At 38.3% G+C, this 13,993-nt stretch overlaps 1 protein-coding gene across 3 annotated transcripts in view; it reads right to left on the reverse strand.

The window, feature by feature from the left end:
- CCDC50 (coiled-coil domain containing 50) overlaps positions 1 to 13,993 on the reverse strand; it is a 73,129-nt gene that overhangs the window by 24,430 nt on the left and 34,706 nt on the right. For 2 of the 3 annotated variants that reach the window (XM_073895588.1, XM_025876683.2), the window contains exons 5-6: positions 9,712 to 9,802; positions 1,775 to 1,892 (exon numbers count right to left, since the gene is read on the reverse strand). In XM_073895588.1, the coding sequence (XP_073751689.1) occupies positions 1,775 to 1,892; positions 9,712 to 9,802 (209 nt within the window). Of the gene's footprint in view, positions 1 to 1,396; positions 1,463 to 1,774; positions 1,893 to 9,711; positions 9,803 to 13,993 lie in introns of all 3 variants that reach the window. The other variant, XM_073895585.1, reaches the window with a different exon arrangement.

Genomic DNA, 13,993 nt, shown 5'->3' on the forward strand with positions numbered 1-13,993 from the left:
AAAGATAGAGAAGCACAATTAAATAATATCCCTATGTGTTGGGAAAAGACCACTGCAAAGGACACAAGGATTATACTTTGTGCATATGAACTGAATTATAATGTGGTTTCTATGGAACTTAACTTGGTCTGACTCAAAGGCAAATGAATGAGGATCACACATGTTCAGCAATCTATAAACTCTCAACAACAACACAACTGAAGAGGAATTCTAATATTTATATGCATATGATCAGGAAGTCACAACTTCACGATTTTTTTTTTTTTTACTTTAAGGTGTCCCTGAAAAACCACTGAATTCTTAACATGGTCTCCTGCCCTAGAGGATGATAGCACTCTGGTTAAAATAACCAGATTTGAGCCCCGATTGAAATTAGTCAAAGGTTTTAACAGAGGAAGGCCAAAATTAATACTTCAGTATACTTAATTACTTGCCATCCTAATGTTTTTATAGACTTAATAGTTTTAAACAGTTGCTTTTATTTGCAGTGAACATGATTCCAGAGCAGAAATAAAAATAAAAACAAATGAAAACCACCAGTGCACATTTCTAAGCTTTTAATTAAAGCTCAAGAATAAACTCTTTACCTTCTGGTCTCTAGCACAGAAATATATGGCAACATTTTTTTTTTCTTTTTAAATGATGTAATACATGATTTCATTAGAAAAACCAGCATAAGGAAAATGGCTTTCAAAAAAGAGCTGAGCATTTTACATATGGAAGAAGAGCACAAACAATCAATAGAGAATCAACCTGCTTATTAAGTGCAATAGAGCCGAGCTCTACTGATAACAATAAATTTAGAGCGTGACTGGGCAAGACTGCACTCAACTATAATAATCCTAACAGCTACATGTGCATCCCTTTCATTCTACTCATCAAAGACAAATACCTACTTCCTTTTTCCAATGAAATTATAGAGAAGTAATTGATAATTGGCTCACAAGGGCCTTGGGGATCACTGACCTTAATATCTTTACCCTCTAGAAGATGCTTTAGGCTTTACTTACTTGTTATCCTAAGTCTGGTCTCCAAGCTGAACTACAATAAATACTGGTAATAGGTAAGAAATGTCTTTCCTTTGACAGATCTTGAAAAAAGATGGAACAATACTTGCAAATACTCATTTCCCAACACACTTTTAAGATAAAGAATCACTGGCACCACGACAATGCCATCACCACCACCACACTGCAAAAGCAGATACTAGAGAAGAGAAATTCGGAAGGGACTTCTCTCCCTCAGGAATTTTTCTGTATGGCAATCAGATAGCAAGGAAGCATCAAGGACAAATAATGAACACAGTATATTTGAATTTAATTTTGTCATCAGCACACATACTCATCGGCCTATGTTTGAAATACAAGAGGCATGGAAAGAAGCTTTGTTACCCAACTGATGTATGATGTATCATCTTCATTATTCGTGGCACTCTGCTGCTTCGGACATTCTGCCCAGACTCCTTGAGAAAGATCAAGCCCAGAGACTCATCCCCATTTTCTACACCCCAGTTTATGTGCTTAGAATGTAGTACAGCATTCCAAGTGGCTACAGCACAACAGAATGCATGTCAAATCTTACAAAACCACAGTTGTTTTAAGAGCCATAAAAATAGCTCTGGTCATTCAACTAAGGAACAGATGAATTCATTAGATTCAGAGAGTATTTGGCCACAAATCCACATGGGCCCTGAGGTCACTTTACAGACAAATTTAAAGGGACATCTTATGGTTGAGTCTAAGGACAGAGTAAATCACAATGTAGCCATTGTTACCTCCATTTTCATAATAGTAACTATCTCCATAAGCACTGGATCCAGAAGACTCTGGAAAGTGTTTCTTTCGTTTTTTCTCTTCCTGTAACTCCTTTTCTTGCAAAAGGCGAGCTATGTCCTGCAAGTACAGAGAGAAGGCTAATCAATATTACCAGAAAATAAACAAACCTTTTACAATGGAACAGATTCCATTCAGTAGCCCTACAAGTCAGTGGTTTGATATTCCACTGCCAAGCTTTTGTGGGCTCTGTCCATAGCTTTCCAGACTTTCTGGCATTAAGCTCATGCTATTCAAATGCCATACATAACTGCTCAACAGGAGTGGCACATGATCCAGATGAACAAGAAAGCCTTTTTTTTTTTTAATTGAAATTGAAATTTAATTCAATCTGGAGACCTACAAACCTAGTATTCCTAACGCTGGTTATACAATAGAATTTCTAAAATACTTATTTGTGGGCCCTTTTTCCAAGCTGATGATTCAGTAAGTCTGGATGGAAGAGTGCAGTAATCTATGAAACTTTACAAATTGTGTGTATAATTTAATTTTAAAACTTTATAAAAGAATTCTTCAGCTGATCCTTGATTTAGCTTTGCATTAGAGTACCACTGTCTTAACTGAAAAAGAGAAAACAGTATTCTTTCTGTCTCCCTCTTGCTTCATCTCCAGGCAAGTTTTTAGCAGTTACTGAGTGATGAATAACATTCTGATCCTGCCCCCCAAAAGATTACCATCATTGTATGAAAACAAAGGTATGTGCAAATAACTATAATACCATTAAATCATAAATGCCTCAGTAAGAGGGTAAAAATGTCAATGTGAGTATAAAAGAGGCAAGTCTTATTTCTGCTTAATAGTGCAAGTCTTTGCATTTGCGTTAGGTTTTGAACTGAATTCCAATAGGCAAAGTAAGGAGGGAGAACCACCTCAGAAAAAATATGAATGTTTTAATGGGCAACAACCAACAGTCCATTAGAACACAGGAGTTGGGGTGTTACAGAGAAAAGTGAGGCTAGAAAAACAGTCTGAGACTGGATCACATGCACTCCTTACACATAATCTCAACAAGTCTGGAGTCCACAGTGTAAGGGATCAAGGGTTACTAAAGGTTTGAGCTAGAGAGTGGCAGTGTTCTGACTCTGAAGCTTATTTCTATGAAAGAACCACAAAGCAGCACATAAACTTTGTTCCATGTACACTTTTATGGAAAGACGGTCTCTAGGTGTCACCAGATTCTTAAAGACCAAACAAATATGCAACAGCACTCCCTGGTGAAAAATAAAAATCAGAGGTAGTTTGAGGTGCTTACTTTATATTTACAATAAGGAATACAAGAAGTACTTAGATGTTGATATAAATTTTGAAGCAAGAATTCATTACTACTCTCCCTTTTGCAATTTTCCAAATAAGTCAAAATGAAGAATATACTAAGGCTGGAAGGCAAACTTCAAAAAAAATTCATCTGAATGAATCAATTACTTTCATGTCAGTGTAGAAACATGATGGGTGCCGCAGCTAGGTAAATCTAAATTCAAACTTACGAATATACTATTGATATAATGTCTTTAATTGATTTCTATGCTGGAAGCTTCTCATAAATTTTTGTGAAAGATATACATACCTTTCTACCAATCAACTACTCAATCATCTCTATATATATGGACATGTATATACACACACATACATGCATATCTACAGATATACGTACATATCTATATCTACATATTATACACACACACATCTACTTATACACATACATTACCAATCAATCTTAAAGTCAAACGTCTTGATTCCCTAATGCATCATTTTAATAAACCTATTACCAGGTATAGCCCCTGTGCTAGGTTCATATTTGATGTCTTATAAAGTAATACATCAATCAGTTCAAGAGACAGATAACTTGTTCTCCCAAAGCTAGTATTATTATAGAAGAGTTTCTCAAATCCCTATACTTCTTATTGCAAAATAGGAAGAAAATGCAAAATTTCCCTGAGTTGTCATCATGTTTACTAAGAACCTAACAGTACAAATGGTTTGCTTTATAGGAAACAAGAAATTTCCCTTGCCGTAATGGAGTAAAAATATAAAGGAAAATTACTAGGTCCAACTGCCAGCAGAAATTATTAAATTAAACTATGCTTTAGAGACCTTATACTTGCTTTTCTGCTACTGAATTTTGTCCTAATGAATACATAGTAATAAGCCGTGTTCTCTGTGTGAAGAACCAGGAAAGAAACAAGGATGATGCTGCTTCTTGACCGTGCATTAGCTAGTCAAAGAAAGTGCTTTTCATCAAGGAAAATAACAGTTATACACCTTAGCACCCAAACCTCTTGCTCTTTTAAGCTCTCAGCTCTTTTCTGGGTGAGAGGATAGGCTGCCAAGGCCTATGAGGGAAAGGATCAGGGCCTCACTGACAAGGGACTGCTGTGTTAAGAGCTGAGGCGTGGCCCAAGTGCATGCCCCTCCCCCCTCTGCAGCATTACTATGCACTGCCTTCAGGGAGGTGATGTCAGGAGAAAGAACGTCCCCTGAAACAAACTGAAGATGGCAATTAGTCACGATGCTACGTGCAGCTTAGTCACCCACGACATAAACAACCTCCCTGGTCCTCCTCAGCTTCCTTCCTGTTAAAGGTTAGTCTAGAACAGCATTTCCAAAGCTTTGTTCCTGAGAACCCCAGTCTCTAAAGGTTCTCCACAAAACACAAGGCACTCAGTGGAAAGCATGTATTACATCCAACTCTTTAAAATGCATATTAGCCTACTTTAAAACTTTGGTAAAAGAAACCTGTTATCTTCCTATAACCTAAAAATACTCAAATTTATTTTGAGAAAGAAGCTTTTTACATAAAAAGTATAAACCTTATAGAATTACTGTTTCACAAAACATAACTTGAGAAAACAAACCTAAAAGAACTCATAAGCCCTTCTGAAGTCATTTTCAATTATTTTTTAATTAATCATATTAATCAGGTAGGCTTACTTTGGGCTCATGTGTAAAAAAACAAAAAACAAAAAACACAAAAAAACTCTGTAATTAGAAGACTTTCTGGTAAATAGATTTATTGGAATGAAAATTCACCATTGTATCTAAATCTTGAAAATGTGAAACTGTGAGCATTAAGACAGAACACAGTTAAGGATCTCTAGATGCTAGAAAAAAAGTCATTTTAATAAAAACATAGTTTTACTGATTGCCTTCAATAGGCCAAACATTCTCCTACAGACCTATAGAGAAACAGGATATATGGCCAATATTTGCAAAGTTCTTACCTATTAAGTTTTAGAAGCAAAATGATTAGTGTAATTTAAGACAAACAAAGGTGAGTGCTCTAAGAGAGGCATTATCACAAACAAGGTGCAGCAGAGCCCAGAGGAGCCTAAAACATCTTTCCCAAGTAGATGGCAAATTAGGAAACCATTGGGGCTCAGTGGATTGAGTGTCCAACTCTTGATTTCGGCTCAGGTCATGATCTTGGGGTCCTGGGATTGAGCCCCGCACCAGGTTCCACACTCAGTGGGAAGTCAGCTTGGGGTTCTCTCTCTCCCTCCCTTCTGCCCCTCCCCCCTGCTCATTCTCTCGCTCTCTCAAATAAATAAAATTTTAAAAAATTACTAAACTATTATATTGGATTCCTTAGGCTATTTTTTGGTTTATATAATTTTATATCAGGGTTACTTTTCCCTGAAAGTTTACACTTCTATTCCTCAATGGTAGTGGGTTTCAAAATGAGGAAATCTTTGGCATAAAAACAATCAAGGAAATCTAAAAATGTGATTGTCAAGTGACTATTGGAAAGAAAAAAAAAAAAGAAAGCCACTCCATTAGATTGCTACATTTCTTCATCAACTAGCAATTAACATCTAATTCAGTAGGGAACTCGTAACAGGTATAATCTTCAGAGGGTGTAAGAACAGAAAACAACATAGCAATTCTATGGATGTAAAAACATCCTTATGACCAAGTTAAGAAGAGAGAAGAATTTTCTCAACCAAAAACCTTCTACTCATTCCCCCTTTCTGGCCATATATGTATAATCTTATTTTTAAAGTGCCAAAACAAAGGGCATCTTTTTTTTTAGTAGCTAAAATGTACTGTTATTTGAGCTATGCTCTAAATATTACCAACTTACATAAATATTCTTTTAGAACATGAAATTCTAATCACTTTAAGAATGTTATGAAAAAGTACCATGGTTCACACTAGATTAATTTTTAATGTAAACTGATTACTAAGTCTATCCCTGAACAGTTCATATTATAAGTGGCTTCAAACTGTTGGACTAGTGCCACAGATTTTTCATAGCATGGTCATGCTAATGTTTACTTAAGCAAAAAAAAAAAAAAAAAAAAAAAAAAAGTTTTGCCCTAAAATAGTTGCACATTCACATATATTTGGATCTAGGTTCAAAAGACACATATGTGTATCTGTAGATATTCACACACACATACAGAAACACACACAACATATGCTTAAGAGTTTTATTTAAAAATAACTTCATCAACTAAACACACATTCCTTAGCTTTATGAAACAATGACAAATGCTAATGCTATAAACCCAAGAGAATAATCCCAATGGGATTAGCCCACTTTTCTTAGTTACAAACTCATACAGTCCAGTATTCTCAAAGGCTATAACCCTGCTTCAACAGGGGCCTAGAGAGCAATGCACTACTATAGTCACACTACATAAAAAAGTTTAAAAAAAAAAAAAGAAAAAAAGGAAGAAAGAGGGAAAGGAAGGAGGGAGGGAGGAAGGATGGGAGAAAAAAGAAAAAAGAGAAGGGGGAAAGTAGGGGAGAAGCAGGAGAGGGGAGGCTACAATCTGGCAAGAATATTGAAGACCTTTCTTTCTTTCTTCCCTTCCTTTCTTTCCTTTTTTTTTAAAAAAAAACTTTTCTACATCTGTCTCCCTGCATGGAAATGCTACTTTCATCTATGCTCTGTTAAAAAGCACAATAAAATTATAGCATGACAAAGCCAGAAATGGTAATTCACCCACACAGAGTTGTATAACTTCTCATGTACAATGTTGTTCAAGAAAAACACTCTGCCCCAAGAGAAAAGAGGCCTTGGATTCTACATCTGGTTGTCTGGGGGGTTATAAACTACTGAAGAGAGCTGACCCCAAAAATCTCTGAAAAGGACATGTGGGTGATCAGAGAGGAATTTTCCATAGCCCTGCTGTTCAGTAAGAACTTACTAGCTAAGCAGACTCCAGAAGGAAACAGAAGAGCACAGACAGAGAAAAAAATTAAAAAAGAATTACGACAGTTCATGAGTAACAGGCAATTTTTTTTTAAGAGTTGGCCAGAAAAACTTCCACTATTATCTCATCTCAGTCTCAGTCTCCTCTGCGAGGCACAGGGACTAAAATAAACAAATAGGCATCATACATCCTTCAATGAGAAGCTTTACTGCTCAAATTTTGTTCATTTAATATTAATAACATACCAGTCAGCTGAGAGTCCTATCTTTTGATAAGAGACTGTCTCGGCATGGTAGGCATCTTCTAATCTAAGGCATCAGCTGGAAAATCAAAGAGTCTGAATGGAGTTGTTAAGGCTAGTCTCACAAAATCTCCCCCAACTGGATTTCTCCTTCAATCCCTCCACTGCCCTGGGGAATGGGGCCATCAGAGCCGCTCAAACAGTACTGGAAGGCAGGCTAGCTGGGAGGCCGGCGACGGCAAGGAAATGCTTGAGGATTGCTCAGATCACACCAGACTGGAATACACTTAAGCCTGTTTATTTTCCCCCTTTCTAATTTAGCACACATCTCTTTCTATAAGAGAAATCAGAGCTGTTATAAAAGGCCGAATGGTGTGGAAACGACTGGCAAGAAAGTAAAAAAGGAAGAGAAATTATTAACCTAGTATGTCCCAGAGGCCTTACATACACGATCTCACTTACACCTCACAACAGCCCTCCAGGATATGTACAATTATCATGGCTTTTCCAATTTGGAACCTGAGGTTCTACATGGTTAAGTGAGATTCTGAAAGTCACAGCTAAAAGTTAAGGAGCTAAGATTCAAATCCAGAACGTTCTAACTCCAAAGTTTACATGTTTTCTGTTGTGTCATACATAGGACATCTGTGTCAGAAGCGGTCAGTCAGGGGACCTGAACTGTACAGACATTTCTCTGGCATCTTATTATAGCTGGGGACTAGTCACTGATTCTTCAAGTCTTAATTTCTTAATTTGAAAAAGAGTTAATCACTAAACTGCTTACTTTATCTGGTATTACCAGGAGACTATTTATTGTGATTGCTGTTTAGATTCTACATGCCTAAATAAAGTGTTTTGGTTTCTCTTTCTTTCCTATTTTTCCTGAATGGGGGGAAAAAAAAATCACAGGACACCAGTAGCATTTATAAGAAGCCAACTTCATTACTCTGTTATTTTTAAAATAGGAGCTTTCCTGTTTAGAAAATATAATCACTTCTTTCAGTTCCCAGTTTCATCCCCAAAGCAAGCCTTACAGAGAGGCAACACATCCTGTAGTAAAAAGAGTTCCTGTGTTGATAACAGGAAGGCTAAAAAGCAATCCCTAATTCTTACTTGCAGTTCTGATGATCACAAAATCATGGTCTGTTTCTTAAAGAAACAGCTAAATACACACATACCAGGTGTCTCATGCTCACCTGGCATAGAACAAGGAGTCTTACAGGAACAAGGATGGCTCTGTGGGAGCAGCAATATATCCAGGCTAGTTTACGGATGGCCCTCATCCCACCTATTTAATAGGGTGACCACGTGTGCTGGTACCCAGGACAGGCCCAGTTTATGTAACTATTAATACTACCCCCTTTAACCCAGAAAAGTATTTGAGTACACATACAATAAATCATATGGTCATTCTATTATTAAAATTATAAATCATTTTCTTCCTAAATATAACCTTAATCTGTGGCCAAGAACAGCAAGGCAGACACAGAATTAATACAAACTGAAAAAGAACTGTTTGTAAGAAATGCTAAAAGTCCAACACAAAGGCAAGTAATATTTAACTGCAAATTCAAGTCGTCTTACCAACAAAACGCTGTTGCTACTTTTAGTCATTTTCAGCTTTAAAAACAATACAATTTAAAAATATCTACAGAATCAAGCAGATGAGTTAGTTCTTTGAGGCAGCGCTCATAGGAGAGTGAAGCCACAAACAACGAAGAGTGGGAGCAATGGTGGCTCCTGGCTTCTCACAGTGACACCCCCTGACTCTTGTTCAGCCTACACTCACGTCTGCTCTCTCTTAAGACTGTAGGAATAACCCACAGACATACAGCCTGTATTGGGTTGAACAGTGTCCCCTAAGAATTCATTTTTACCAAGAACCTCAGAATAGGACCTTATTCAGAAATAGGGTCTTCACAGATGTAATTAGTTAAGAGAAAGTCATACTAGACTAGGGCCAGTCCTCAATCCAATGACTGGTTCCCTTATAAGAAAAGAAGAGGAAGCAAAGATACAAGAAGAAGGCCATGTGACAATAGAGGCAGAGGCTGAAGGGATGCTGTGACACGTCAAGGAATGCCAGTGACCGTCAGGAGCCACCAGAAGGCAGGAAGAGGCAAAGAAGCATCTTTCCCAGAAGGTAGCAGGGTCCCACCAAAACCTTGATTTCGGATTTCTGGCCTCCAGAACTGTGAGAGAATATATTCCTGCTGTCTTGAGCCATCAAGTTTCTGGTGATTTGTTAAAAGCAGTCCTAGGAAACTAATTCACACCTTATGTTGAATTACCGTCATTTTTTAAGATTTCACTTAGGTTATCAAGGGGCAATAAAAGGTGGTCCAGGGAAGGCAATACTTGGACTATGCACCCCCAAAGCCAAGAGCTCTGCTGCCCATCCGGGAACCCCACCCTGAGCCCGTGAACACTGGAAGCAGCCACTCCCCTGGGCTGGGGTGGAGGGGCCTTATCTACGTGGTACCTCGTCCTTCTTCTCCTGAATGCGGCGTCTCTCCGCCTCAATAGCCAGCTTCTCCTGGATCTCCTGAGCAATTTCACAGTCCTGTTGTTCACTGAAAAATAAAAGTGAAAACAGTATGAATAAAGAAAATAAGGAATGATTTTTCTATAAATATAACACAATTTACTGGATACTCACTATGAGCCCATGCACATTTTTTATCTCACTTAATCCTCACAAGAGTGATGCAAAGAGGTTGATATTATCACATCTTACAGATAAAAAATCTGGGGCCCAGAGCAGTGAAACCATTTCCTAAGATCACAGAGAAAATACGTGGCAGAACCAGAATCCAATCCCCAGGCATTACAATGCAAAGTCCCATGCTTATTCTACCCTCCTGAATCACCTCACCATACCGGGGCCACTCTACAGACAGCCATGTTTTCTCAAGAATACGCAAAGGAGACATCGACTATGAGATTAATGTCCACAAGTATCAAAATATAGATATGGAGTACACGGAAAAAAATTGGGAGAGAGCTTACTATATGTCACTGTGGTCACTTAGAGGTGCTGGTATGACTTTAAAATGATTTCTATAAATTTTTAAATTAGATGTATTTTTCAGTTTCACTAATACTTAAATTCCTCCCCAACTTCAGTTCCCAACAGACACCTCTCTGGCTGATGCCAGTTTTCTTAACACTCAGGGCCCTAAGAAAATCAAATGTAATACTGTGGCCAGCACAGTTTGTTTTGTTTGGGCATTCATGCATTCAACAAAGGTTTAAATAACACCTGCACTATGCTCAACACTGAGGATACAAACATGAGGAAATCCTCACTCTGCACTCAGAGGCTCACAATACTTTTTGGTGGAAGAAACAAGAGAATGATTTTGGTGGAAGAAACAGATCCTTAAAACAGCACCTCTAAAACAGCAGTTCAAACACAAAATAGGACTTGGATTTCTCAGAGGTAGCTACAAGTGTGCATGTCTTTTGGCTTCAGGTTTCAAGAAACGTCAACAGACAGTCCAAAACTCCCAAATGCGATAGTTCTGGAGACCAACCTTTACACAAAATTGTTAGCTAGGAATGAAGAGCAGAAACATGCATAGAGTTTACTATTTAAAAAGATGATAGAATAAAACTACATTTGTGACCTATGGATGCAGTCTGTTTCCTAAACAAATATATCCTCTCACTGTCCCCCTGCCAAGTGAACTTAAAATATTCAGTAGGGGTGCCTCAGTGGCTCAGTCAGTTAAGTGTCCGACTCTTGATCTCAACTCGGGTCTTGATCTCAGGGTCCTGAGTTCAAGCCCTGCATTGGGCACCATGCTGGGTGTGGAGTCTACTTAAAAAAAAAAAAAAAAATACTCAGTGAATCTCAGTCTTGGTGGTATATTCCATGTTTAACAAACAGCATTTTGTAATTCAAAAGTGTTGTAGGGGGCAATAATCCTAATTGCAATTAAGGAATTAAAACCCATATACTCTATTCTGACAAAACTGAAAGGATAAAAATTATTCTAATTATTCTATATGGAAATGGGTCACTTTCAACATGCTTGGAAACAGGTGTAGGTGGAAGATGTGTGTATACACGTAGGTGTGTACACATGTGTTACGCACACACAAGACAGAAAGGAAGGCAGAGAAGGTAAGACAGCACAAGTAAGGGACGGCAAGACCCTCCGAATCAGTAGGAAAACCACTGGAGAAGGTTGCTGCAGACTGGATTTCTGGTCCCGTCACTGACAGCCAGACGGCCGTGCCCTCTCGTGGGCAATTTACCAGCTCTAGAAGTATTTGGACTTAACGACTTCATCTTATAGGTCTAATATTTTAGGATTCTTAACCACTCAAACCAAAGAACTGAAAATCTACTCAGAATAATTTTTATTTATATATCCTCTTTTCATTTACTCACTTCTAACAATTAAGAATCATATACAAAATCATGGTCTTCGTTTTCAAAGACTTCTCTACTCGGATCTTCCAAATTCATGTAAAATCTTTACAGGAGTTAGCAACTATTAATTATATGCAGATGATAACAGATGGGAAGAAAGCAGAAGCTCAGCAGAGAGGACAAGTCCAAATCAAATGTGACATAGATGTACTTCCTAGTATAAACAACAGCCAAAATATGGAAAGAGCCCAGATGTCCATGGACAGATGAATGGATAAAGAAGATGTGGTGTGTGTATACACACACACACAGACACACATACGGACACACACACACACACACACACACACACACACACACACACACACTGGAATACTACTCAGCCATCAAAAAGAACAAAATCTTGCCATTTGCAATGACTTGTACGGAACTAGATGGTACTATGATAAGCAAAATAAGTCAGTCAGAGAAAGACAAACATCACAGGATTTCACCTATATGTGGAATTTAAGAAATAAAACAGATGAACATAAGGAAAGGGGAAAAAAAATAAGATGAAAATAGAAAGGGAAATGGGAGAAGATATTCGCAAATGACATATCAGATAAAAGGCTAGTATCCAAAATCTATAAAGAACTTATCAAACTCAACACCCAAAGAACAAATGATCCAATCAAGAAATGGACAGAAGACATGAACAGACATTTCTCCAAAGAAGACATCCAAATGGCCAACAGACACATGAAAAAGTGCTCAACATCGCTCAGCATCAGGGAAATCCAAATCAAAACCTCAATGAGATACCACCTCACACCAGTCAGAATGGCTAAAATTAACAAGTCAGGAAACGACAGATGTTGGTGGGGATGCGGAGAAAGGGGAACCCTCTTACACTGTTGGTGGGAATGCAAGCTGGTGCAACCCCTCTGGAAAACAGTATGGAGGTTCCTCAAACAGTTGAAAATAGAGCTACTGTATGACCCAGCAATTGCACTACTGGGTATTTACCTCAAACATACAAATGTAGGGATCTGAAGGGGTACATGCACCCTGATGTTTATAGCAGCAATGTCCACAATAGCCAAACTATGGAAAGAGCCAAGATGTCCATCGACAGATGAATGGATAAAGAAGATGTGATGTGTGTATGTATCAATGGAATATTATGCAGCCATCAAATGGAATGAAATCTTGCCATTTGCAACGACGTGGATGGAACTGGAGGGTATTATGCTGAGCGAATTAAGTCAATCAGAGAAAGACATGTATCATATGATCTCACTGATATGAGGAATTCTTAATCTCAGGAAACAAACTGAGGGTTGCTGGAGTGGTGGGGGGTGGGAGGGATGGGGTGGCTGGGTGATGGACACTGGGGAGGGTATGTGCTATGGTGAGCGCTGTGAATTGTGTTAAGACTGATGAATCACAGACCTGTACCTCTGAAACAAATAATGCATTATATGTTAAAAAAAAAAAAAAAAGAAGATGGTAGGAAGGGAAAAATGAGGGGGGGGGCAATCGGAGGGGGAGATGAACCATGAGAGACTATGGACTCTGAGAAACAAACTGAGGGTTCTAGAGGGGAAGGGGGTGGGAGAATGGGTTAGCCTGGTGATGGGTATTCAAGAGGGTACGTACTGAATGGAGCACTGGGTGTTATAATGAATCATGGAACACTACATCAAAAACTAATGATATAATGTATGGTGATTAACATAACATAATAAAATTAAAAAAAAAAGAAAGAAAATAGAGCTACCCTACAACCCAGCAACTGCACTACTGGGTATTTACCTCAAAGATACAAATGTAGTGATCCGAAGGGGCATGTGTTTATAGCAGCAATGTCCACAACAGCCAAACTATGGAAAGAGCCTAGATGTCTATCAACAGGATGAATGGATAAAGAAGATGTGGTGTGTACACACACACACACACACACACACACACACACACACACACACACACAATGGAATATTATGCAGCCATCAAAAAATGAAATCTTGCCATTTGCAACAACATGGATGGAACTAGAGGGTATTATGCTAAGCAAAATAAATCAATCAGAGAAAGACAAGTATCATATGATCTCACTGATATGAGGAATTTGAGAAACAAGACAGAGGACCATAAGGGAAGGGAAGGAAAATTGAAACAAGATGAAATCAGAGAGGGAGGGAGACCATAAGAGACTCTTAATCTCAGGAAACAAACTGAGGGTTGCTGGAGTGGAGGGGGGTGGGAGGGATGGGGTGGCTGGGTGATGGACACTGGGGAGGGTATGTGCTATGGTGAGCGCTGTGAATTGTGTAAGACTGTTGAATCACAGACCTGTACCCCGAAACAAATAATACATTATATGTTAACAAAAAAAAAAAAA

Source organism: Callorhinus ursinus, unplaced genomic scaffold (assembly GCF_003265705.2).
Source record: "Callorhinus ursinus isolate GAN/ISIS: 27379988/994484 unplaced genomic scaffold, GSC_fseal_2.0 scaffold1, whole genome shotgun sequence".
NCBI lineage: Eukaryota > Metazoa > Chordata > Mammalia > Carnivora > Otariidae > Callorhinus > Callorhinus ursinus.